The following is a 25,523-nucleotide window of genomic DNA, read 5'->3' as shown; positions in this document are numbered from 1 at the left end:
ATTGTGAAAACCGATGTCCTCATTAATGACAGAGAGAACTCTGTCCCTCCATACACTTGGCTGGGCCATCATCAGTCCCAGGTCTCTTATACTTGGAGTTTTCCAGATGTTTGTTTCATGAAGCACACTTTACCAAAATTTAAGAAAAGAAGAGAAAGATCTCAACTTTAGGGTAATAAACTTTTGGCTATAAATACAGGCAACTAAAAACAATGTATAAACTCTCATTCTGCTTAGGTCTGTAAATACATGCTAATAACTGTTCTTCACTTTAAAAGGCTGCTTTGAATTTTGTCTTACTGTTGCTGCAAAAGAGACTCTGAGGAGAGAAACACCTGACACTTTCAGAGACTGGGAGGGAGTGAAACAAGTTTGGGGGTGGGCAGCTGAGTCACAGGAACAGGGCAAGAGACTGAGCTGGGCAGTCTGGGAAAGTGCCACTCCCCTCTCTGTTCTTCGTCTCCTCCCTTGCTTCTCCACCTGCTGGGAAGAATCACCTGAAGGCCTACTCATTAGAGACTACTTTGCATCAAGCTGCAAATACCTCTGAGAAGTACTGCTGTCACTCAGTGATGTTTCTGGTTGAAATCTGATGTCAGTGTGGATGTCCGGTAACTCAAGCACAGAGTATGTTAGGACTGGGTTATAGAGAAGACAATGGGAAGGTACCAAAACACTCTTAAAAATTATAGATCAAGAGCTCTGTACACCTTCTCATCCTTTTATTCTTGGGACCCATAGTCAGGCTAGAACTAGAACAGTGTTCAGACACAGTATAGGGTAAACTTATGTTCAAGAATGTTGGATCCCATAATAGAGCATCAGGGAGAATGCTGATTTCCAAATAACTAACATACTTTGGGACACAGTATTCACAATTATTATTTTTTTAGATGGAGTTTCACTCTTGTCGCCCAGGCTGGAGTGCAATGGCACAATCTTGGCTCACTGCAACCTCCGCCTCCTGGGTTCAAGCAATTCTCCTGTCTCAGCCTCCTAAGTAGCTGGGATTACAGGTGCATGCTACCACACCTAGCTAATTTTTGCATATTTGGTAGAGACGAGGTTTCACCATGTTGTCCAGGCTGGTCTCAAACTCCTGATCGCACGTGATCCGCCCACCTCGGCCTCCCAAACTGCTGGGATTACAGGCGTGAGCTACTGCGCCCAGCTGGTATTCACAAATTGAGACAGCTTCCTTTGAATTTTTCTACTTTATGAAAAGTTGCTATGTATAAATACTGTAATTCTGGCCTCTGCTTTACTGAAGCCTTTTCCCCCAGTAAACTGTGGAGTACTCACAGGTTCACAAAGAAGAACTGAACCTCAGGTAAGCTATAAAAAAGAAACAAAACAACTGTGGTGTTACTTCTGTTGGAAAATAAAAAAAAAAAGCAGTTATCCAACTTTCAATTCCATTTATAAAGTATAAAAATTCAAAAGTATACAACATAGTTCATTAATATCCCAACGATTCATTGCCTTTTAAGATCAAATAGCTGATTACCTGTTTCTAAACTTGAATTACTGTCTAGTGAGTGAAAAATGAAGGCAAAGAGAGTGTTTTGTGGAACTGGCAAAAAAGTGGATTCTGTGGTCATCTCTAGATGGCACACAGAATGATGAGGGTCTTTCTTTCGGATCACCTGAAGACGTCAGAACACTGCCTTCCTCTTAACCTCTAAGTTAGTTCCATGTTTCTCAAGGAGGGCAAAGTTTACAAATACCCTTTTAAATCCGTGTTTCAAGACTGTAGAATTTATGTCTTATATTTAAAGGGTGACTTATTCATTGTGAATAGAGCTGAGAAATTATAATGTATGCCTTAACAACTAACTATGCTCTGTAGAATGTGTGAAAGTTTGATTGAGGAGTTTTCAATCATTAGGATAATGTAAAAATACTGTAAATAATAAGATAAAGCTTTCAAATGTATTTTCTAGTAATACCTAGAAATATCCACCTGAAATATTGGTCTGAATGAAAAGACATCAAATGTAGGGTAACTTTACTTGCTAAATAGGAGAAATATTTTAAACAGACAACATTTTCTAAATTTCAGTGTCTTTCTCCATTGCTTTCATTTTATGAGACTAGCGCTTGTGTAACTGACACCATAATTTTGCAAGATTGTTGTGTTATATTTTAAGATTGAAAATGATTTCATCATAATCCATCCCTACCCCACACTCCCTGCTCCCTTCCCTGAGTCCCTTTCCTCCAAGCATGTTGATATAAAATGAGTTGTGTTTTACTGTTTTGTTATCTTAAAAACCGAATGTTATACCTTATGTTCAGATAATTGTGGGGCACAGAAATGTAAGTGCAACAAAAGACTAAGGCACCATTTTTTCTTTCCTTTCCTTGTTTGCCTTGGGGACAGAAGCAAACACCACGAGAACAGCCAGGGTGGCTGGTCGGTCTCATGTCTCTCGACGATCTATGTATCAGCCACTTTCACTGGGTACTCTGTGTCACAGGCTGACAAGCCACAGACTTCAAAACCTGCTAGGAAAGAACTTTCTTCTTTTAGACATACAGAAATCATACAGAAATAAAGGCACAACAGTACCTTATATGGGGAAATTGGTGAATAGCTGAAAATCTTATTTAGGAATAATTTTGAAGTGTTCTGGATTATTTTACAACAGAAGTCACCTCTTTCTTGATTATGACACCCAAGAATATGTTTTTATAGTTGTCTTCTTCCCAGCCAAACCCATAATCATAAATCTTCCTCCAATTAATAATCCCTGGTACTATATGTCTGAGTGTTTACATATCAGATTGATTTACCAGCAGATATTGCCTTAGGAATTATATTTATTTTTAAGATGATAGATCAATATAGTGTTTTCAAATGAGTAACCCTTGAAAATAACCCATTTGGGGACAACACTGTAAGCAAAAGCACTGGGAAATATACCTCAAGAGTTAGAAACATATCAAGGATTATAGATTCTTCTATAATAATGTGCAAAATCAGAATATCGTTTGTGTCATCTAGATACAAACCTTAGCATGGCCCCAATGCTGATCAGTGGTTGGAAAGGCTTTTTACATTAGGAAACATTGTTCTCTGAGACACTAGTTTAAGTGGGGCTGGTGGTGGGGAAAACACAACAGTTGGATTGGCAGGCAGACTCTAACCCTCACTACTGCTGTTTGGTGGCGGAGTGGAATAGGAGTCTGCTACACAATGATGTCTACACAATGATGTCATAGACACGGCCCACCCTACCCAGCCACTCCCTCACAGCCTGGCGAACTCTGATGTCAGTTACATGACAGGTCAGCTGACTGATGCACGGGAACACTGCGGGCTGGAGGGCCGTAAAGGTCTGGTCTGGGAGAATCTGAATCTGATTGAGAACTGTTAGCACCATGTTGGTCCATGCCTAAGAGAAAGGATTTAAGAAAATTAGTGGCTTTCCCCCCTAGTTTTATTTGAACACTTGAGAGTGGCCCTGCCAATGTGGACATGGTTTTTTTTTTTTTTTTCAGGCTGTAGTTGCAATAAATTCATTTTCATTCATTTAATATGCCTATAATAAATTGTAGGCATATTAATTTATTATGCCTACATCATAATTTCACATCCATAAAGATGGGCAGAGATTCGCCTTATTTTCAGCTTCCACAAACTACTAAACTCTTACTCCTTAGATTAAAAAAAACAAAAGCAAATATAAAAAACCTCCCTTGCCTTCTCACAATGAGATCTCCATAGGCCATTCATCTCAAACTCATTTTTTGATGCACCATAGAATTACACTCAAAGCGCCCCTGAAGATTGAGAATTTTTATGTGCACAGGATGGGCTAGAAAAAGTTGAGATGAAAAGAATTTGAAAAAAATTAATTGGCATAACCACACAATATTTGCTTTTCTCGTTTGTATAATGCTTCATAACTACAGAATTTCTTCAGTGCCATTTTTGAATGACACACTAAGAACTCAATGCCAGTTAAAGCTTCCTTTTTTTTAAGACAGGGTCTCTCTATGTCATCCAAGCTGGAGTGCAGTGGCACCACCTCAGCTCACTGCAACCTCTGCCTCCTGGGATCACGCAATCCTCCTGGCTCAGCCTCCCAAGTAGCTGGGATTACGGGCATGTGCCACCTTTCCCAGCTAATTTTTGTGTTTCTTTTTTTGTAGAGATGGGTTTTGCCTTGTTGTCCAGGCTGGTCTTGAAAAAGCTTACATTTTATAAGCTTTAGCCTCATCTCATGTATACAGCTAAGTTCCTAATTCTCAATAATACATATTACAATGGAAAAAAACCAGTTTCTGAAATTACCTGAGAGTAAAATTCCAGCTTCATAATGATATACTGATACTGGGAAATCCTGCACTTAGGCTCGGGCAGTCCTCTGAGTTTGGAGGGAAATTGGTCTGTACTCCCTACCTGTTTCTATAAATCTTAGCCTGTGCGCGCGCGCTCTGCAAGGAGGCCCCATTCAGTACTGGAAACCCAGCTTCCCGCCCACCTCCTCTGGCCGCAGGGGTGTACCTGGATCTGCGCTTCTGCGTCTCTCACCGAGACACTAAGGGAGCTGCCGGTGGAGCCTGAGCGGGGCCTCTTGTCCTGTCGCAGCAGCTCGGGGCCTGCGCTGAAGGAATGCCGCATTTGCCCTTGGTCCATCAAGTGCTGGGGACGCTGAAGCAGTGGGGAGTCCTGGCCCCTGGGACCCAGTGGCTCTCCCTTCTTCTCCACTTTGACCTCTTTGGGGAACGCGGCCAGGTTGTGCTGCTGTTTCCTCTTTTTGTATTCGGTCATCAACTTTGAAATGGTCTTGTCGGCCGCCATGGTGTAGATTTTGTTGCCTGCATTCTCCCACCATTCCTTCTTCCGGCTGGGATCCTTCTTCTCTACTTTGGGGCTGGGGGGCAGCAGCAGCAGGTCCCCACCAGCGGTCTTCAGGCTCAGGGACTCGCCCGTGTGCTCCCGGGACTGGCTTCTGTCGTCCTCGGAAGGGGTTTCTTTCCCAGAGAAGCCCCCCGTGGATGGGGTGGATGACTCGGACTGGAAGGAGGGCAGGATGAAGAATGGGTCGCCCTTGAAGACGGGAGGCTCCTCCAAACAGTTCTCCAAGTCCAAGTGCATCTGGATGTAGTTGTTGCACAGCTCCATGCACAGCTTGTGCAGCCTCTTGACCAGCCACACCCAGTCTGCGTTGCTGACAGGCTGGACGCTGAGCAAGGGCATCCGTGCCCGCCACTGTCTCTTCTCCTTGCCTCTGGGGGGGCTGACCTGGGCGGTTTCCTCAAAGATGTCTTCATCCTCAGATGAACACTGCTGGGAAGAATCTGTGCTTCTCTCGTCGTCCTCAAAAAGGACCTTCTTCACTTGCTCGGCCGTGATGGTTTCTTGATTGGTGAGAACAGCACACACCAGGGCGTGGAAATAAATATTAAAGCTCATCGCAGACTGACGGTAGAGGTTGGCGGCGCCCCCGATGCCAGACACTTTCTTCAGCAGGCACTTCAGCCCGGGACTGGTGTCAAACTCCCTGGCAGTCCTATAAGAGTCCAGCAGCAGGTCGAATATGACTGCCAAGTTCTGCATGGAGATGTATCTGAGGAAGCCAGCCAACTTGGCTTCTGGCACTTGCATCGTCTTTTCCTCTCCAGGAGAGGGGCCTTTGACAAACTCTTCTAACAAGATGTCATATAAGTTCTGGAGTAACACCTGATGAGACAGCAGGCTCACCACAATTTCCCTGAAAGACACGCTTCAAGTGAAAAGAGAGGGATCGATGAATGGTTTTCTGCCCTACATCAGGTATTTCAAAGCAATATAGACGTTACCAATTTCAGAATGATACATGCAAATTTACAAACTAAACTACCTCTACTCAAATGTCTTCCGTGAAAAAAGGCATACTTTTTGGGCATTACATGATAACCATTTTAATCACAACTAGTGGAATTCTTGACACTTTAAAAAATTCCCAAAGCTACAGAATATAAGTTATGATGCCAAATTAACAGTTAACATGAAGATATATTTGTGAAAAGATGTCACAGTTGAAGGGGGCTGGGGGGTCTTTTTGCCCTTGGGAACTTAGAATACATTTTGGGTTTTCCTACGACCCATCGCATGAGGTCAGGTGTGGAATTTTCCATTTGTGGTGTCTTGCTGGCACTCAAAAAGTTGGGGTTAGGGATGCTCAACCTGTCCTATGTTTGCCAAATTTTAAAATTCACCAGTGTGGTTCAATGTGGTTTTGGTTTACAGTTTCATTTCTTTTCACTGCTCTTAGAATTTTATGAAAATAGTTGAGGCCATTATACGGCCAATTAATATCCCAAACTGGATAATTATAAAATTATGACAACTGTTATTAATTTCAAAGGTCTAGCCATCATGTTAATAACATTTTGCTTTATGTCTCACTATGACTTTGAATGTAAAAATTTGTGTAAGTAGGAAAAGTGCTTTTCTAACAGCAGAAAATGACAAATCCTGCATAAATCTCAATGTCAACTTTGCCCTCTGTCTACTCCTCACTGAGGAAAAACACATTACTCTCAAGATGAAATGAGTAACAAAGGACTGTCACTCAAAAACAGTAACCTTTTAAAATAAATCACTTTCATTTTTTTTTGTGGTAAAATAATACATAAAAGTTACTATTTTAATTTTTTGTGTATACAATTCAGTGATATTAAGTATATTCATAATGTTGTATAACCACTACTGCTATCTATTGCTAAAACTTTTTCATCATTTCTAACAGAAACTTTGTACCCATTAAACAAGTCTCCATTTCCCCAGCCTCAGCTCCTACTTAAGCTACCAGTAAACCCGAACACGCGTTCTTTTGAAAAAGAGGGCTCCGAAAGCTTATACCAACTTGGTCCAAAAGCTATCAGTTTGTTCTAATGTTTTCTGTCCATACTATAAGGATGTGAACTAAAAAGGGAAATTTTTTAGTCATCAGACAAGTCTGTCCCCATGACACCTATAACATCCTCAAGGGACGGGACACTACCTTATTCATCTTGTCCGCAGTAACCGGGAAAATGGTGAGAGTAGCATTCAGTAAGTCTCCGAGTCAAAGAACGAAAGCAGGCTGGCTCTGGGCACAGGCTGCCTGAAGGAAATGCTCCCCCTGAGAAATGGCTCTGACATTTGAACCCCACTCCCCTAGGATCCTGGATCCCTGACGCAGGAAGCACCACCAGAGGGATGAGTTTAATCAGCCTGGTGAAGGCGTGAAACCCTTCGCTCACAACATTGTTTTTTATTACCTTCCCTAAGAAATGAAAAGCCATTTTCCAGCCAACACCTAAAGTGAGGCCACTGCAAAGGCATATCTGGATTGTGGAATATCTTCATCCACCGAGATCATTTTTTGGATGCTTTAAGAGATACAGCTGCTAACTACGCATGTGAAAAAGGACAGCAAATCCCCTTTACCTTAGGTTTAGGTTAAAGGATGCAGTGACAAGAAAACAGAATGGGAAGGAAATAATACTGAAGAGATCAAAGTTTCAGAAAGATAAGTGCAACAATTTTATAGATATGCAGTTCCTAATCATCTATGCTGATAGGAGACAAAGATCTCAAACAAAATCAACAAATAACTTTCTAATTCAGAGTACCCAAGGGTTTCAAGCTTTTTCTCAGCACACCTTTAAGAAGTCTGCCATCCTCCAGATTGAATAATTGAGAATTAATTGCATAACAAGTGGTTGACTTAAAACATGTATATATATATAATTATTATTATTATACTTTAAGTTCTAGGGTACATATGCACAACGTGCAGGTTTGTTACATATGTATACATGTGCCATGTTGGAGTGCTGCACCCATCAACTCGTCATTTGCATCAGTTATAACTCCCAATGCCACCCCTCCCCCCTCCCCCCTCCCCCCTCCCATATTAGGCCCCGGTGTGTGATGTTCCCCTTCCCATGTCCAAGTGATCTCATTGTTCAGTGCCCACCTATGAGTGAGAACATGTGGTATTTGGTTTTCTGTTCTTGCGATAGTTTGCTGAGAATGATGGTTTCCAGCTGCATCCATGTCCCTACAAAGGGCACGAACTCATCCTTTTTTATGGCTGCATAGTATTCCATGGTGTATATGTGCCACATTTTCTTAATCCAGTCTGTCACTGATGGACATTTGGGTTGATTCCAAATCTTTGCTATTGTGAATAGTGCCGCAATAAACATACGTGTGCATGTGTCTTTATAGCAGCATGATTTATAATCCTTTGGGTATATACCCAGTAATGGGATGGCTGGGTCATATGGTATTTCTAGTTCTAGATCCTTGAGGAATCACCATACTGTTTTCCACAATGGTTGAACTAGTTTACAGTCCCACCAACAGTGTAAAAGTGTTCCTATTTCTCCACATCCTCTCCAGCACCTGTTGTTTCCTGACTTTTTAATGATTGCCATTCTAACTGGTGTGAGATGGTATCTCACTGTGGTTTTGATTTGCATTTCTCTGATGGCCGGTGATGATGAGCATTTTTTCATGCGTCTGTTGGCTGTATGAATGTCTTCTTTTGAGAAATGTCTATTTATATCCATTGCCCACTTTTTGATGGGGTTGTTTGTATTTTTCCTGTAAATTTGTTTGAGTTCTTTGTAGGTTCTGGATATTAGCCCTTTGTCAGATGAGTAGATTGCAAAAATTTTCTCCCATTCTGTAGGTTGCCTGTTCACTCTGATGGTAGTTTCTTTTGCTGTGCAGAAGCTCTTTAGTTTAATTAGATTCCATTTGTCAATTTTGGCTTTTGTTACCATTGCTTTTGGTATTTTAGACATGAAATCCTTCCCCATGCCTATGTCATGAATGGTATTCCCTAGGATTTCTTCTAGGGTTTTTATGGTATTAGGTCTAACATTTAAGTCTCTAATCCATCTTGAATTAATTTTCGTATAAGGAGTAAGGAAAGGATCCAGTTTCAGCTTTCTACTTATGGCCAGTCAATTTTCCCAGCACCATTTATTAAATAGGGACTTCTTTCCCCATTTCTTATTTTTGTCAGGTTTGTCAAAGATCAGATGACTGTAGATGTGTGGTATTATTTCTGAGGGCTCTGTTCTGTTCCTTTGGTCTATATCTGTTTTGGTACCAGTACCATGCTGTTTTGGTTACTGTAGCCTTGTAGTATAGTTTGAAGTCAGGTAGTATGATGCCTCCAGCTTTGTTCTTTTGACTTAGGATTGTCTGGGCAATGTGGGCTCTTTTTTGGTTCCATATGAGCTTTAAAGCAGTTTTTTCCAATTCTGTGAAGAAAGTCATAGGTAGCTTGATGGGAATGGCATTGAATCTATAAGTTACCTTGGGCAGTATGGCCATTTTCACAATATTGATTCTTCCTATCCATGAGCATGGTATGTTCTTCCATTTGTTTGTGTCCTCTTTTATTTCACTGAGCAGTGGTTTGTAGTTCTCCTTGAAGAGATCCTTCACATCCCTTGTAAGTTGGATTCCTAGGTATTTTATTCTCTTTGAAGCAATTGTGAATGGAAGTTCATTCATGATTTGGCGCTATTTGTCTGTTACTGGTGTATAAGAATGCTTGTGATTTTTGCACATTAATTTTGTATCCTGAGACTTTGCTGAAGTTGCTTATCAGCTTAAGGAGATTTTGGGCTGAGATGATGGGGTTTTCTAAATATACAATCATGTCATCTGCAATCAGGGACAATTTGACTTCTTCTTTTCCTAACTGAATACCCTTTATTTCTTTCTCTTGCCTGATTGCCCTAGCCAGAACTTCCAGCACTATGTTGAATAGGAGTGGTGAGAGAGGGCATCCCTGTCTTGTGCCAGTTTTCAAAGAGAATGCTTCCAGTTTTTGCCCATTCAGTATAATGGCTGTGGGTTTGTCATAAACAGCTCTTATTACTTTGAGATATGTTCCATCAATACTGAATTTATTGAGAGTTTTTAGCATGAAGGACTGTTGAATTTTGTCAAAGGCCTTTTCTGCATCTATTGAGATAATCATGTGGTTTTTTTCTTTGGTTCTGTTTCTATGCTGGATTACGTTTGTTGATTTGCATATGTTGAACCAGCCTTGCATCCCAGGGATGAAGCCCACTTGATCATGCTGGATAAGCTTTTTGATGTGCTGCTGGATTCGGTTTGCCAGTATTTTATTGAGGATTTTTGTATTGATGTTCATCAGGGATATTGGTGTAAAATTCTCTTTTTGTTGTGTCTCTGTCAGGCCCTGGTATCAGGATGATGTTGGCCTCATAAAATGAGTTAAGGATGATTCCCTCTTTTTCTATTGATTGGAATAGTTTCAGAAGGAATGGTACCAGCTCCTCCTTGTACCTCTGGTAGAATCTGGATGTGAATCTGTCTGGTCCTGGACTTTTTTGGTTCATAGGCTATTAACTATTGCCTCAATTTCAGAGCCTGCTATTGGTCTATTCAGGGATTCAACCTCTTCCTGGTTTAGTCTTGGAAGAGTGTAAGTGTCCAGGAAATTATCCATTTCTTCTAGATTTTCTAGTTGATTTGCGTAGAGGTGTTTATAGTATTCTCTGATGGTAGTTTGTATTTCTGTGGGGTCGGTGGTGATATCCCCTTTATCATTTTTTTTGTGTCTATGTGATTCTTCTCTCTTTTCTTCTTTATTAATCTTGCTAGCAGTCTATCAATTTTGTTGACCTTTTCAAAAAAACCAGCTCCTGGATTCATTGATTTTTTTGAAGGTTTTTTGTGTCTCTCTCTCCTTCAGTTCTGCTCTGATCTTAGTTATTTCTTGCCTTCTGCTAGCTTTTGAATGTGTTTGCTCTTGCTTCTCCAGTTCTTTTAATTGTGATGTTAGGGTGTCAATTTTAGATCTTTCCAGCTTTCTCTTGTGGGCATTTAGTGCTATAAATTTCCCTCTACATACTGCCTTAAATGTGTCCCAGAGATTCTGGTATGTTGTATCTTTGTTCTCATTTGGTTTCGAAGAACATCTTTATTTCTGCCTTCATTTCCTTATGTACCCAGTAGTCATTCAGGAGCAGGTTGTTCAGTTTCCATGTAGTTGAGTGGTTTTGATTGAGTTTCTTAGTCCTGAGTTCTAGTTTGATTGCACTGTGGTCTGAGAGACAGTTTGTTATAATTTCTGTTCTTTTACATTTGCTGAGGAGTGCTTTACTTCCAACTATGTGGTCAATTTTGGAATAAGTGTGATGTGGTGCTGAAAAGAATGTATATTTTGTTGATTTGGGGTGGAGAGTTCTGTAGATGTCTATTAGGTCTGCTTGGTGCAGAGTTGAGTTCAATTCCCAGATATCTTTGTTAACTTTCTGTCTCGCTGATCTGTCTAGTGTTGACAGTGGGGTGTTGAAGTCTCCCATTATTATTGTATGGGAGTCTAAGTCTCTTTGTAAGTCTCTAAGGACTTGCTTTATGAATGTGGGTGCTCCTGTATTGGGTGCATATATTTAGGATAGTTAGCTCTTCCTGTTGAATTGATCCCTTTACCATTATGTAATGGCCTTCTTTGTCTCTTTTGATCTTTGATGGTTTAAAGTCAGTTTTATCAGAGACTAGGATTGCAACCCCTGCTTTTTTTTGTTCTCCATTTGCTTGGCAGATCTTCCTCCATCTCTTTATTTTGAGCCTGTGTGTGTCTCTGCATGTGAGATGGGTCTCCTGAATACAGCAAAGGGTCTTGACTCTTTATCCAGTTTGCCAGTCTGTGTCTTTTAATTGGAGCATTTAGTCCATTTACATTTAAGGTTAATATTGTTATGTGTGAACTTGTTCCTGTCATTGTGATATTAGCTGGTTATTTTGCTTGTTAGTTGATGCAGTTTTTTCCTAGCATCAGTGGTCTTTACATTTTGGCATGTTTTTGCAATGGCTGGTACCGGTTGTTCCTTTCCATGTTTAGTGCTTCCTTCAGGGTCTCTTGTAGGGCAGGCCTGGTGGTGACAAAATCTCTAAGCGTTTGCTTGTCTGTAAAGGATTCTATTTCTCCTTCACTTATGAAACTTAGTTTGGCTGGATATGAAATTCTGGGTTGAAAATTCTTTTCTTTAAGAATGTTGAATATTGGCCCCCACTCTCTTCTGGCTTGTAGTGTTTCTGCCGAGAGATCTGCTGTTAGTCTGATGGCTTTCCCTTTGTGGTTAACTTGACCTTTCTCTCTGGCTGCCCTTAACATTTTTTCCTTCATTTCAACTTTGGTGAATCTGACCATTATGTGTCTTGGAGTTGCTCCTCTCAAGGAGTATCTTTGTGGCATTCTGCGTATTTCCTGAATTTGAATGTTGGCCTGCCTTACCAGGTTGGGGAAGTTCTCCTGGATGATATCCTGAAGAGTGTTTTCCAACTTGGTTCCATTTTCCCACTCACTTTTAGGCACACCAATCAGACATAGATTTGGTCTTTTCACATAATCCCATATTTCTTTGAGGCTTTGTTCATTTGTTTTTCTTCTTTTTTCTCTAGACTTCTCTTCTCACTTTGTTTCATTCATTTGATCTTCAATCATTGATACTCTTTCTTCCAGTTGATTGAGTTGGTTACTGAAGCTTGTGCATTTGTCACGTATTTCTCGTGTCATGGTTTTTATCTCTGTCAGTTCATTTATGGCCTTCTCTGCATGGATTATTCTAATTATCCATTCTTCCATTCTTTTTTCAAGATTTTTAGTTTCTTTGAGCTGGGTACGTAGTTCCTCCTTTAGCTCTGAGAAGTTTGATTGACTGAAGCCTTCTTCTCTCAACTCGTCAAAGTCATTCTCCGTCCAGCTTTGATCCGTTGCTGGCGATAAGCTGCGTTCCTTTAGAGTGGGAGATGCGCTCTGATTTTTTTAATTTCCAGTTTTTCTGCCCTGCTTTTTCCCCATCTTCGTGGTTTTATCAGCCTTTGGTCTTTGATGATGGTGATGAACTGATGGGGTTTTGGTGTGGGTGTCCTTTCTGTTTGTTAGTTTTCCTTCTAACTGTCAGGACCCTCAGCTGTAGGTCTGTTGGAGATTGCTTGAGGTCCACTCCAGACCCTGTTTGGCTGGGTATCAGCAGTGGAGGCTGCAGGAGATAGAATATTGCTGAACAGCGAGTGTTGCCGTTGGAATCTTGCTCTGGAAGCTTTGTCTCGGGGTGTGCCCAGCTGTGTGAGGTGTGAGGTGTCGGTCTGCACCTAGCGGGGGATGTCTCCCAGTTAGGCTACTCAGGGGTCAGGGACCCACTTGAGCAGGCAGTCTATTTGTTCTCAGATCTCAACCTCCATGCTGGGAGAACCACTGCTCTCTTCAAAGCTGTCAGACAGGGGCATTTACATCTGCAGAGGTTTCTGCTGCTTTTTGTTTAGCTATGCCCTGTCCCAAGAGGTAGAGTCTACAGAGACAGGCAGGCCCCCCTTGAGCTGTGGTGGGCTTCACCCAGTTTGAGCTTCCTGGTGGGTTTACCTACTTAAGCCTCAGCAATGGCAGACGCCCCTCCCCTAGCCTCGCTGCTGCCTTGCAGTCAGATCTCAGACTGCTGTGCTATCAATGATGGAGGCTCCATGGGCGTGGGCCCCTCCTGTACAGGTGTGGGATATAATCTCCTGGTGTGCCGTTTGCTAAGACGCTTGGTAAAGCACAGAATTAGGGTGGGAATTACCCGATTTTCCAGGTGTTGTGTGTCTCAGTTTCCCTTGGCTAGGAAAAGGGATTCCCTTCCCCCTTGCACTTCCCAGGTGAGGCGATGGCTTGCCCTGCTTCAGCTCTTGCTGGTTGGGCTGCACCAGCTGACCAGCACCGATTGTCCGGCACTCCCCAGTGAGATGAACCCAGTACCTCAGTTGAAAATGCAGAAATCACCCGTCCTCTGTGTCGCTTGCGATGGAAGCTGGAGGCTGGAGCTGCTCCTATTCGGCCATCTTGCTCTGGGAATCGCTAATATATATATATCTTAAAGTGCTAATTAAGATTATGTGGATTAAGTAAAGCTTGGGGCTATCAATGTCAAGGCTATTAAAACAAACCCAAACCAACCAACACAGGTTTCTCTACTTAAATGCTGTAATCTGGTTTTAGGATTACATCTAAAGTATGCACCTGGCCAGAATATAATTTTCCATAGGTCTAACTCATCTTCCACTACATCCTATACTGAACTAAGAATTGCCCCTGCAAATAAGAGTCAAATCTAAGAATGCAAAGCACAGAGAGTTTGGCTGAGAGCTCCTAAAGAATGTTAAGGAATGCCTTTTGCCTCAGTGGCCAGTGGGATTGGTGAAAGAATTTAATATGCTTATTTTGTTTTGCTTAACTACAATGAGTGGGCAACTGCCTATTAAAAGTGCTAAGAAAATTTATGAGCCATGTTGCTATATTTTCAAACTGTAACCTTTAAAAACCAATAATATAAGGATATTAGGCTATTCTCCTATGTTTTATTTATAATTTGAATGCAACCTATTTCTTTTTTCCTACTTCTACATCAAAAATATTTCAGCAAGAATAAGTGACTGAATGTGAATTAGAAATAGGAAAAAAGGAAGAAAAGAACTGAAATTCTGAAGTAAATCAATGCTTAAAGATGTCAAAGGATTGAACAATCTTTGGTAGATAAAAAATGACCAACACTTAAAAATCAGCAACTGGTGGTTGAGGGAAACAGACTAGAATTGGTAGAGTTTTATTGCTGAAGTTGGGTGACTGGTTCACATTTATTTTTTATTCATGCTTCATAACTTTTGAACATTCTATATATTTTTTGTAGGTACCAATAATTGACCAAAAAATTATTACCTAGAAATTTCACCCAAATAATTGTTATATTAATCAAACTGCTCTGCTAACCCAGCTACCTGTTTGTTTGTTTTATGAGATGAAGTCTTGTTCTGCCGCCCAGGCTGGAGTGCAGAGCGATCGCGGCTCACTGCAACCTCCGCCTCCTGGGTTCAAGCGATTCTCCTGCCTCAGCCTCTTGAGTAGCTGGGATTACAGGCATAAGCCAGCATGCCTGACCCGGCTAACTTTTGGACAAATCACCCAGAGCTTGTGAAATGATACCTAAACTGTCTTTATTTGGGCTGCCGTAACAAATACCGTAGACTGGGTGGCTTACAAACAACAGAAATTGGTTTCCTGTAGTTCTAGAGGCTGGATGTCTGAGATCAGAGTGCCAGCATGGGTGGCTTCTGGTGAAGGCCCTCTTCCAGACTACAGATGACCATCTTCTCCATGTATCCTCACATGGCAGAAAGAGGGCAAGGGAGCTGCCTCTTCTTATAAGGACACGAATCCCTTTCATGAGGGCTCCACCCTCAAGACTGAATTTCCTCCTGAAAGGCCCATCTAACATCATCACATTGGGGGTTAGGAGTAAAACACATCAATATTGGGGGACATATTCAGTCTACTGCAGCAACTCTCTCCTTGAAACGGGAAACAGCAGAGGCCTTATGCCCAACTAGACCTAGTTTTTTTTTTTTTTTTTTTTCTTTTAAGACAGAGTCTCGCTCTGTCACCCAGGCTGTAGTACAGTGGTGTGATCTCGACTCACTGCAACCTCCACCTCCCGGGTTCAAGCGATTCTCCTGCCTCAGCCTCCTGAGTGGCTGGGATTACAGGTGCACGCCACTATGCCCGGCTATTTTTTGTAGTTTTAATAGAGACAGGGTTTCACCATGTTGGCCAGGCTGGTCTCAAACTCCTGATCTCAGGTGATCCGTCTGCCTTGGGTCCCAAGGTGCTTGGATTACAGGCGTGAGCCACAGCGCCCAGCCCAGAGCCAGTTTTGATTCTGACTCCACCTCTTTGCAGTTGTGTGTCCTTGGGCAAGGGACCCAAGCCTCTCTGTGTGTGCCCTCACTGCGTTTCACACAGAGTGCTCAAATACTCAGTGTTACTATTAATGTGTCAGAAGTTTAAAAGCGGGAAATCTTGGTCATTGCCTTCATCCGCAAGTCTAGAACGATATTTTTAAGGGAGGATGATAGTGTTTAGAAAGGGCAAGTTTGCTGGGGCAGAGCATAGACCTTTTTGTCTTCCAATAGCCATTTTTGTTCCCGGGGAGGTTTATGTGCTTCTCACTGAAACAATCAGAACCATGCCTCAATTTACTTCTTATTTTTTAATGAGACAAGGTTTTGTTCTATTGCCCAGGCTGGAGTGCAGTGGCACAATCATGCCCACTACAGCCTCGACCTCCTGGGCTCAAGTGACCCTCCCACCTCAGCCCCCTGAGCAGCTGGGATTACAGGCGCATGCCATCACGCTTGGCTACATTTTTATTTTTTTACTTTTTTGTAGAGATGGCTCTCACTATGTTACTCAGGCTGGGCTTGAACTTCTGAGCTTAAGTGATCCTCCTGCAGTTCTGGGATTAGAGGTGTGAGCCACCGCACCCGGCTCCTGTTTTTGTTTAAGATAGTAAGTGTATGACATTATGGGTTGGACTGTGTTCCCCCCAATTCGTATGTTGAAGTCCTAACCCCTGGTACCTCAGGATGTCACTATATTTGGAGAAGAGGTCTTTTAAGAGGTAATTAATTCAAAATGAAGTCATGAGGGTTAATTTTAATTCAAAATGACTGGTGTCTTTATAAGACGAGGAAATTCAGATACAGACCCGTACAGAGGAAGTCCATGTTAAGACACAGGAAGAAAATGGTCATCTACAGGTCAAGGAGACAGACCTCGGAGAAAACCTTCATATCTGACCTCTAGGTGCCAGAACTGTGGGATATACGGTTCTGCTGTTTGAGTCACCCAGTCTGTGGTACTTTCTGTGGCAACCTGGGCAACCTAATACATAGGAAATGTGGGGCATTTGGTTACAAGGCTAACCATTTTTATGAAAACCTTCGCCGAATGACTCCACAGATGTTTTCAGTATTCCTGGCCAAAGCTTGGATTACAATGCATGAGAACTGGAAGTGAATGAACGTTCTTATTCATAAGCACTCTATGAGTTGAGATTTAGGTACTTACCTTTTCTTGGTGTGTCCATTTGGTTTTTCATCAGGAGGCAGCTCAATAATGAGCTGGCAGGACTGAGCGTGGTCAAAGTTGTTTGGTGTCTTTGGTGAGCACTGGGTGTCCAGCATAAACACCTGTATGGGTGTGCAAAGGTACATTTCAGAACTCCAGTGTCCTCTGCTTGACCTGTCAGGGATCAGCTGGATGACCCCGGGCAAGTTAAGCCTCATCTATAAAATGAAGATAATGGTTTCCTATTTGATATGTTTGTTGAGAGACTTAATTGATATGTGTATATTACATATGCAAAGCATTAGAACAGAGGAGTAAATAATCAGGGTTAGCCGTTGACACTAATACTAGCAACACTACTAGTTCTACCATGTGACAATTCATTATACCCCAAATAACAGGTATTGACACTTAATATTAACTATAAGTAAATAAAGAGGGGCTTTGTAAAAGATTCTCTCTGATTTTTGAGTATTTGGTATCATATTCAACACAGGGATAAAAAATGAGTTGGGACTTCTGTCAGGATTACTGGAGGTTACCGATAGGGCCACAGTGCCCTACCAGGCATTGGCAGATGTGACTAAGAAAATACTGAGCACTTATTGGCTCTCTGACCCAAATGATTTTCTTTTACATGACTTAAAATACTTCCACTATTTTCCTCTGGAAAGATTTTATATATATAATATATATTATTTTATATATTATAATACATAACATATAAATATATATAAGATTATATATTATATAATCTTACATATAAATAAGATTATATATGATATATATTAAATATATATATTTATATTATATATATTATATGTATTATATATATATCTCTCTGAGACAGGATCTCACTCTGTTGTCCAGGCTGGAGTGCAGTGGTGTGATCACAGCTCACTGCAGTCTCGATGTCCCAGGTCAAGTGATCCTCCCACCTTAGTCCCTCGAGTAGCTGGGACTCAGGCGTGCACCACTATGCCCATCTATTTTTTAAACAATTTTTTCCTTCTTTTCAAGTTTTAAGTTTGGGGTCCACGTGCAGTATGTGCAGATTTCTTACATAGGTAAACGTGTGCCATGGTGGTTTGCTGCACAGGTCATCCCATCGCCCAGGTATTAAGCCCAGCAACCATTAGCTATTCTTCCTGATGCCCTCCCTCCCCCATCCCCAACAGGTTCCCAGTGTGTGTTGTTCTTCGCCATGTGTCCATGTATTCTCATCAATCAGCTCCCACTTATAAGTGAGAACATGCAGTGTTTGGTTTTCTGTCCCTGTGTTTAGTTTACTGAGGATAATGGCCTCCAATTCCATCCATGTTCCTGCAAAGCACATGATCTCATTCCTTTTTACGACTGCATAGTATTTCAGGTACCACATTTTCTTTATCCAGTCTATCATTTATGGGCATTTAGGTTGATTCCATGTATTTGTTATTGTGAATAGTGCTGCAATGAACATGTATGTGCATGCATCTTTATAACAGAATGATTTATATTCCTTTGGGTATATACCCGCTAATGGGATTCCTGGGTCAAATGGTATTTCTGCCTCTAGGTCTTTGAGGAATCACCACACTGTCTTCCATAACAGTTGAACGAATTTACACTCCCGCCAACAGTGTAAAAGTGAAAAAGTAATTTTTCTCTACAACCTCACCAGCATCTGTTTTTTGACTTTTTACTAATAGACAATCTGAGTGGCGTGAGATGGTATCTCATGGTGGTTTTGATTTGCATTTCTCTAATGATCAGTGATGTTGAGTTTTTTTCTTATGTTTATTGGCCACATATCTGTCTTCTTTTGAGAAGTGTCTGTTCAAGTCCTTTGCCCGCTTTTCAATGGAGTTGTTTTTTCCTTGTAAATTTGTTTAAGTTCCTTGTCGATTTCATAGAGATGGAGTCTTATGGTATTGCCTAGGCTGGTCTTGCACTCCTGGGCTCAAGCAGTCCTCCTGCCTTGGCTGCCCAAGGTACCGGGATTATAGGTGTGAGCCACCATGCCTGGCAAGGTTAGAATACTTCTAAAATATTTTCTTGCAAAATCTTGTAAGAATTATCAGATTTTCAAATAATGAGTTATTTTAAGAGTGAATACATAAGGAAAATTTGGGATTGAGGAAGAAATAGAGAAGTATTAAGAAGTGAAAGATTGTCCAGTTGTGGTGGCTCATGCCTATAATCCCAGCACTTTGGGAGGTTGAGGCAGATGGATCACTTGAGGTCAAGAGTTTGAGAACCAGCCTGGCCAACAAGGCGAAACCCCATCTCTGCTAAAAATGCAAAAATTAGCTGGGTGTGGTGGTGCACACCTGTAATCCCAGCTACTCTGGAGGCTGAGGTAGGAGAATCACTTGAACCTGGAGGTAGAGGTTGCTGCGAGCTGAGATCACACCTTGCACTCCAGCCTGGGCAACAGAGCAAGTCTTAAAAACAACAACAACAACAAAAAACAAAACAACAAAACAGAAAAGGAAGTGAACAATCACTAAACAATTCTTGCTGTTCTTCTCCATTAATGATCTGTTTCAGAAGATTCCATTGACTTTTTCATATTCTTGTTGTATGATTGGACAGAGTTGCAGAGACCACTGCAGGCACGAGTGCAAACGCTTTAGCCAGATGTAACAACTGCGTATTTAGAGAAGCTATCCCTTTGGAGGGCCACCTTCTTGGTTTCTCTGTTCTCACTTGTAGCTACACTATTGCTGTAGCAGCCACAATTGCCATGCTGCTAGAAGTGGCTCTTCGTTGCAGCCTTACAACCTTTCTTTCCCAACCTTTGCAGACTGGCCATGGAGGCTTCAGTGGGACATGGTGCCTTCCTTCAGAACCAGCAGAATCATCAAGTCCCAGATGTTAGGCCTGTGCTCAGCAAAGATGTGAGAAACCGAAGGTAGAAGGTTCTTGTCCCACTACCTCAGGATAGCTGGGAAAAGCCCCAAAGAAGCCAGACGTGGCTAAGAAACTTCTCCACTGACTGAGTTCTTTACATGGGTAATCAGGGGATCCCAAATTATCAGTGTGCTAAGACAAAATTTTATTAAGAATTTAAACAGATCTGGTAGAGAAAAGGGGCCTTGCCTTTTGAGTATAACCTCCAATTCATTTCTTCAAATTTAACTCAAATGTGACAGTTCAATTACATTTGTAAAACTTGTTTAATATTTTAAATACATACCATGCATACACATGCATATGCATATGCAAAATAGTTTCTTCATATGAAGACCCAATTCAGACATGTCTGTTGCTATTATATGATGGAATATTTAGCCAGTCAATGGTTGTTGGGAATTTAGTCCATTTCCATTTTTCACTACTATGAATGGCATGGTTATGATTATATATGAATTTGGGGATGGCATTTAGCTGGACTGCTGCTGAGAGTCACATCCAGGGTTTCCTAGAGGCAGACTGCCATGTCACTTAGGAGCTTAGGGCATATCTGTAGTTTGTGATACTACTGTATTCTTCTGATATTTCTGTGATTCAGTAACCTATTGATTCAACAAAGACATACTAAACATTTTCTCTAGGCCTTGCTGTAAAAATACCAAGGTAAATATACAGAGTGTGTTCTCTGCTCCTCAGGAGCTGACAATCAAATTTTGTGACTTCTTACACGTGTCTCAAGAAGAAAAAGCCATTGGTATATGATGATTCCTGCATGAGGGAATACACTTGAATTTTAATGCTATATTCAACTCATATGTATTAAGCAACTTTTAAATGTTAAGTTCTGTGTTGTGAATGAAAGATATAAGAAAAAAGCCCAAAATAAGTTTGCCATTGTTAGGCACTCATAGTCTAGCAGTTAATAATAGTTAAGCAAATACTTACAGATAGCTCAAGCAAGTTACGTATAAAGGACAGTGATTCTATTTGATCTGGGCACTGGAGGATGCAACAGTGCAAGAGATGATGGACAGGAGGTAATGCTGTTGATTGGGTTCATGTCATTCCTGGCAAAGAATGGTACTGGCAAGAGTTGGGAGCAACAAAGTGTATGTCCCTCAGGGAATGAAAGGCAATTTGGTGATGCAAGACCCTGAAGGAAGGTCTCCTAACATGCATTTCAAGTTACTAGAGGCCCTGAGATCAAAAGCCCCTGCCCTTACCTGCTGGGCCATGGCTCGGATGCGCCAGTACTCAGCCTCGGCACTTGGGGAGGAGGATGGGGCCGCCACCCGCACCTGGCAGCCTTCCCCGCTGAAGCTCTCTGTGCCGCTGTGGAAGCAGCCCAGCAGGTCCTGGGGAGGAATAGCAGATGCTCACTGAGTGTATCCTGGTTCATGGGCCAGGCCCAGTCTTGGATCTGAGATCATTACTGTGTGTGAGATAAAAGTACTGACCCAGCGACATCTTTCTCACCCTCTGCAAGATCTAAAGTGAGGCTGCCTTCTCAGAGGAGGCAGAACCCATGTGCCCAACATGATAAGGGATCAGGAGCTAAAGACGGTTAGAACTGCTCCAGGGAGGGCTTCCTCCCAGTGATGTACCTTCACTGGCTTGAGTGTGGCAGAGAACGCATCTTGCAGGGCACAGCAGGCAAGCCTCCACATCTCCTCAGTGAACACAGGGCCCGCTGTCACAAGGACGTATCTGCCAAAAGAAACAAGTTGTTGGTTTTTTGTTTTTTTTTTGAGACGGAGTTTTGCTCTTGTTGCCCAGGCTGGAGTGCAATGGCAGGATCTTGGCTCACTGCAACCTCCACCTCCTGGGTACAAGCAATTCTCCTGTCTCAGCCTCCTGAGTAGCTGGCATTACAGGCATGTGCCTCCATGCCTGGCTAATTTTGTATTTTTAGTAGAGACGGGGTTTCTCCATGTTGGTCAGGCTGATCTTGAACTCCCAACCTCAGGTGATCCACCCACCTTGGCCTCCCAAAGTGTTGGGATTACAGGTGTGGGCCACCGCACCCGGCCACAAAGGAGTCTTGAATTCCATTTTGTTGCCACAAAATTTAGGCCATATGGACTCATGCATAGGTTTATTCTGCAGCTCCCTGCCAAGTCTCCCTGTCTCAACCATCCAGTATTCCATTGTCAAAATACTACTTCCTAAACCATTTTAATATAGAAATATCAACGGATCCCCTCTACAAATAGGCCAATCATTAAGCGTAGACTTGTATGCAAGACTGTATATATTCTGTAGTGATTTTTGGATTCTAGTTCCGTTTTCCATCACTTCTCTACAACTAACAAGCAAAACCAAACCCCAAACTCTTATTGTCACTTACAACTCTAATCTCAATGCTATTTTGTTCTGCTTGGAAAGTACCCACCTCCCCCATGCCTGTCCACCTTAGAGGAGGTGACCAGTGTCACTGCTACAACGAGGTCCTTGCTTCACTGTCACCATTTTTCATGTGACTCGCTCTCCCATGTGCCTGGCTTATTTCACTTAGCATAATAACCTCTAGTTCCCTCTGTGTTGTTGTAAATGACAGAATCCCCCCCACTATTTTTTTTTTTTTTTTTGCGATGGAATCTCGCTCTGTTGCCCAGGCTGGAGTGCAGTGGTGCCATCTCGTCGTACTGCAACCTCTGCCTCCCGGGTTCAAGCAATTCTCCTGCCTCAGTCTCCTGAGTAGCTGGGACTACAGGTGCCTGCCACCACACCCAGCTAATTTTTGTTTTTTTAGTAGAGACAGGGTTTCACCATATTGCCCAGGCTAGTCTCGAACTCCTGACCTTGTGATCTGCCCGCCTTGACCTCCCAAAGTGCTGAGAATCCCATTCTTTTTTATGGCTGAATAGTACTCTGTTGTATGTACCACATTTCCTTTATGCATTCATCTATTGATGGACACAGATATGGTTTTGCTGTGTCCCCACCAACTCTCATCTTGAATTCCCACGTGTTGTGGGAGGAACCCAGTGAGAGGTAACTGAATCGTGGGGCCGGGTCTTTCCCATGCTGTTACAGGGAATAAGTCTCATGAGATCTGATGGTCATAATGAGTTTTCTCTGAGCCAGGGGTATAGTTCAGTCCAAGTCTGAAAGCCTGAGAAGTGGGAGATGTAAGTACACTCCAGGGGCAGGAGAAGACTGATGTTCCAGCTCAAACAGTCAGGCAGGCAAAGTACCCTCTTACTCGGCCTTTTTGTTCTATTCAGGTCTTCAGCTGATTGGACAAGGCCCACCCACATTACGGAGGGCCATCTGCTTTGCTCTCTCCACCAATTCAAATGTTCTTCTCATCCAGAAACATACGCACAATAACGTTTGGCCAAATGTCTGGGTACCCTGTGGCCCTGATCAAGCTCTCTGCCTGCCACCATCCATGTAAGATGTGACTTGCTCCTCCCTGCCTTTCACCATGATTGTGAGGCCTACCCAGCCACGTGGAAATGTAAGTCCATTAAACCTGTTTTTCTTTCCAGTCTTGGGTGTGTCTTTATCAGCAGCACATGAAAATGGACTAATACTGACACTTAGGTTGCATCCAAATTTTGACTATTGTGAACATGGGAGTGCAGCTATCTCTTCGATATAATTATTTCCTTTATTTTGAGTATATACCCAGCAGTGGGATTGCTGATCATATGATAGCTCTGTTTTTAGTTTGAGGAGCCTCCAAACTGTTCTCCCTAGTGGTTGGACTAATTTACATTCCCACCAACAGTGTACGAGGGTTCCCTTTTCTCCACATCCTCTCCAGTATTTGTTATTACCTGTCTTTTGGATAAGCTATTTTAGCTGGCATGAGATGACATCTCATTGTACATTCAATTTGCATTTCTCTTATGATCACTGATGCTGGGCACCTTTCCATATACCTGTTTGCCTTTTGTATGTCTTCTTTTGAGAAACTGAACCAGAATACTTTGTATAATGTCTTACACGATACACATTTGCTGACTGAACACTGAAATGAAGAATTAATAGCACATAGTCATTTTTAATTATAAAAGTCTACTTACAGAAAGCAATCCAAAAAAGCCGATTCCTACCACAATGACAATTTAATTTCCTTAGATTTTTAAATAACTCCAGCTTTGGGGAGAGTCAGGAAAGCTTTTTCTCACCTAATACAGGAGCAGCCCACTCTGGAGATGGTTTCAGTGGGCTTGGCCACACAGGCGACCAGCAGCTCGAAGAGGTCCTTCAGCATGGTATTGATCAGGCTCTCGTACCTGATGTCTATGGGAAACAGCAAAATCACAGTTTCACACAGGTCTAGTGTAAAGGGATAGATTGAAATGGCCATCTACAGCAACAGAGGAAAGTCTGAATGATAAGCAAATATCTGGGAAAAAGAAATAGAACAGTGAGAAAGATGGCCATATTCTCCTCCAACCCCCCTACCCCCCCCAAAAAAACCAGTAAAACAATAGTTTTCTTGGATTTTTACTCAATTTCAGCGTGTTTCATCCATTTCTAGAGAAATAAAAATGAAATATGCAGTTCACTTTTATGTGTTGCTACATCAGAGTCTCACACTGTGCAAAGCAATAACCTGGCCAGAGACATGTGGCTACCCTTAGGGCTATGGTTACCAGTTACCACCTACATGTAGAAAAACTCACTTGTTTTCTTTTGCAATTCGTGTTCTTTTTTTGCAGGGTAAACGGTCCTTGCTAAACTTGATAGAGACACAGTTTCTTTTATTAGCTTTGTTACTCTCCCCTGGGGTCAACATCCTCCTTAGTTTCTCTGTCCTCTCCAGCTAAGGGGACCTCTTCCCTTACACCATGATATACCAGTCCTTCGAGTTATAAGCTCTGCGGGTAGCAGCAATGTTTCTTCTGCTCCCGGACACCCAGATCTTCACACATGTGGCGCCACTGGGACCACAGTGAACGCATTCCCTGCCTCTAGGTCCCTCTCCATCTGCTGACTTCAGCATACTGTCCATCCTACACTTTCACAGCCTTTACAAAGTGCCATCAATATTAAGAAATTTCTCTTCATCCCTAGCCTGTTCAGCTACTTCTTGCCCACAGTGGAAGCCTTTTCTAAAATGCTGCCTCCTCCATTTAGCCTCCCCAGATGAAGCAGGGTGACAGGATATACCCCCTAACCCCCCACAGGCTACAGGGATATTGCTTCTTTTTTATTTATTATATACTTGAATTTGCCTCCCTTAATGCACAGGTACCCCAGACCTCTTATTAGGCACTTTGTTTTCCACCACACATACATTTTGAGCATTCGGTTGGAAAATTTTGTAGAAGACACATGGGTATGAATTTTCTCTTTGAAAATCTATTAGAAGGCTGTCACTAACCATGTTGTTCTATTTTAATAATTCCCAGGACAAAAACCCTGCATTAGTATTTGCATTAGGTATTTACTATGCCGTTTTAGCCGACGGTGCTGTCTACCAAAGAAATACCCAGAATGAACTGCTCTGGCACTTCAGATACCTGAATGTAGAAAGCTTTGAATGTGCTCCACCACCAGCTCACAGGACAGACCAATAGCGTGCTTGAAATTGGCAGAGGCCACATCCCAGTAGGAATGGTCTTTATGGCTACGGCGGAGCCAAAGGGACATCACAGGAAGTAGGAGGTGAACCACTGCATAGATACCAAACCCTGGTCCTGAAAAAGAAAAGTCAGCATAGCAACAACCTGTAATAAAAGGGAAGCTCTT

At 42.1% G+C, this 25,523-nt stretch overlaps 1 protein-coding gene across 1 annotated transcript in view; it reads right to left on the bottom strand.

The window, feature by feature from the left end:
- Positions 1-884: 884 nt before the first annotated feature.
- Positions 885-25,523, bottom strand: part of ARFGEF3 (ARFGEF family member 3) — a 193,436-nt gene continuing 168,797 nt past the window's right edge. The window contains exons 28-34 of the mRNA XM_023190994.2: positions 25,295-25,471; positions 23,954-24,068; positions 21,419-21,521; positions 21,038-21,169; positions 16,917-17,038; positions 4,514-5,735; positions 885-3,398 (exon numbers count right to left, since the gene is read on the bottom strand). Of these exons, the coding sequence (XP_023046762.1) occupies positions 3,207-3,398; positions 4,514-5,735; positions 16,917-17,038; positions 21,038-21,169; positions 21,419-21,521; positions 23,954-24,068; positions 25,295-25,471 (2,063 nt within the window). The 3' untranslated portion in view covers positions 885-3,206. The remainder of the gene's footprint in view (positions 3,399-4,513; positions 5,736-16,916; positions 17,039-21,037; positions 21,170-21,418; positions 21,522-23,953; positions 24,069-25,294; positions 25,472-25,523) is intronic.

The sequence above is a fragment of the Piliocolobus tephrosceles genome, chromosome 5, assembly GCF_002776525.5.
Source record: "Piliocolobus tephrosceles isolate RC106 chromosome 5, ASM277652v3, whole genome shotgun sequence".
In the NCBI taxonomy this organism is placed as follows: Eukaryota; Metazoa; Chordata; class Mammalia; order Primates; family Cercopithecidae; genus Piliocolobus; species Piliocolobus tephrosceles.
Note: the sequence above shows the minus strand (reverse complement) of the source record. Positions and strands in the feature narration are given on the sequence as shown.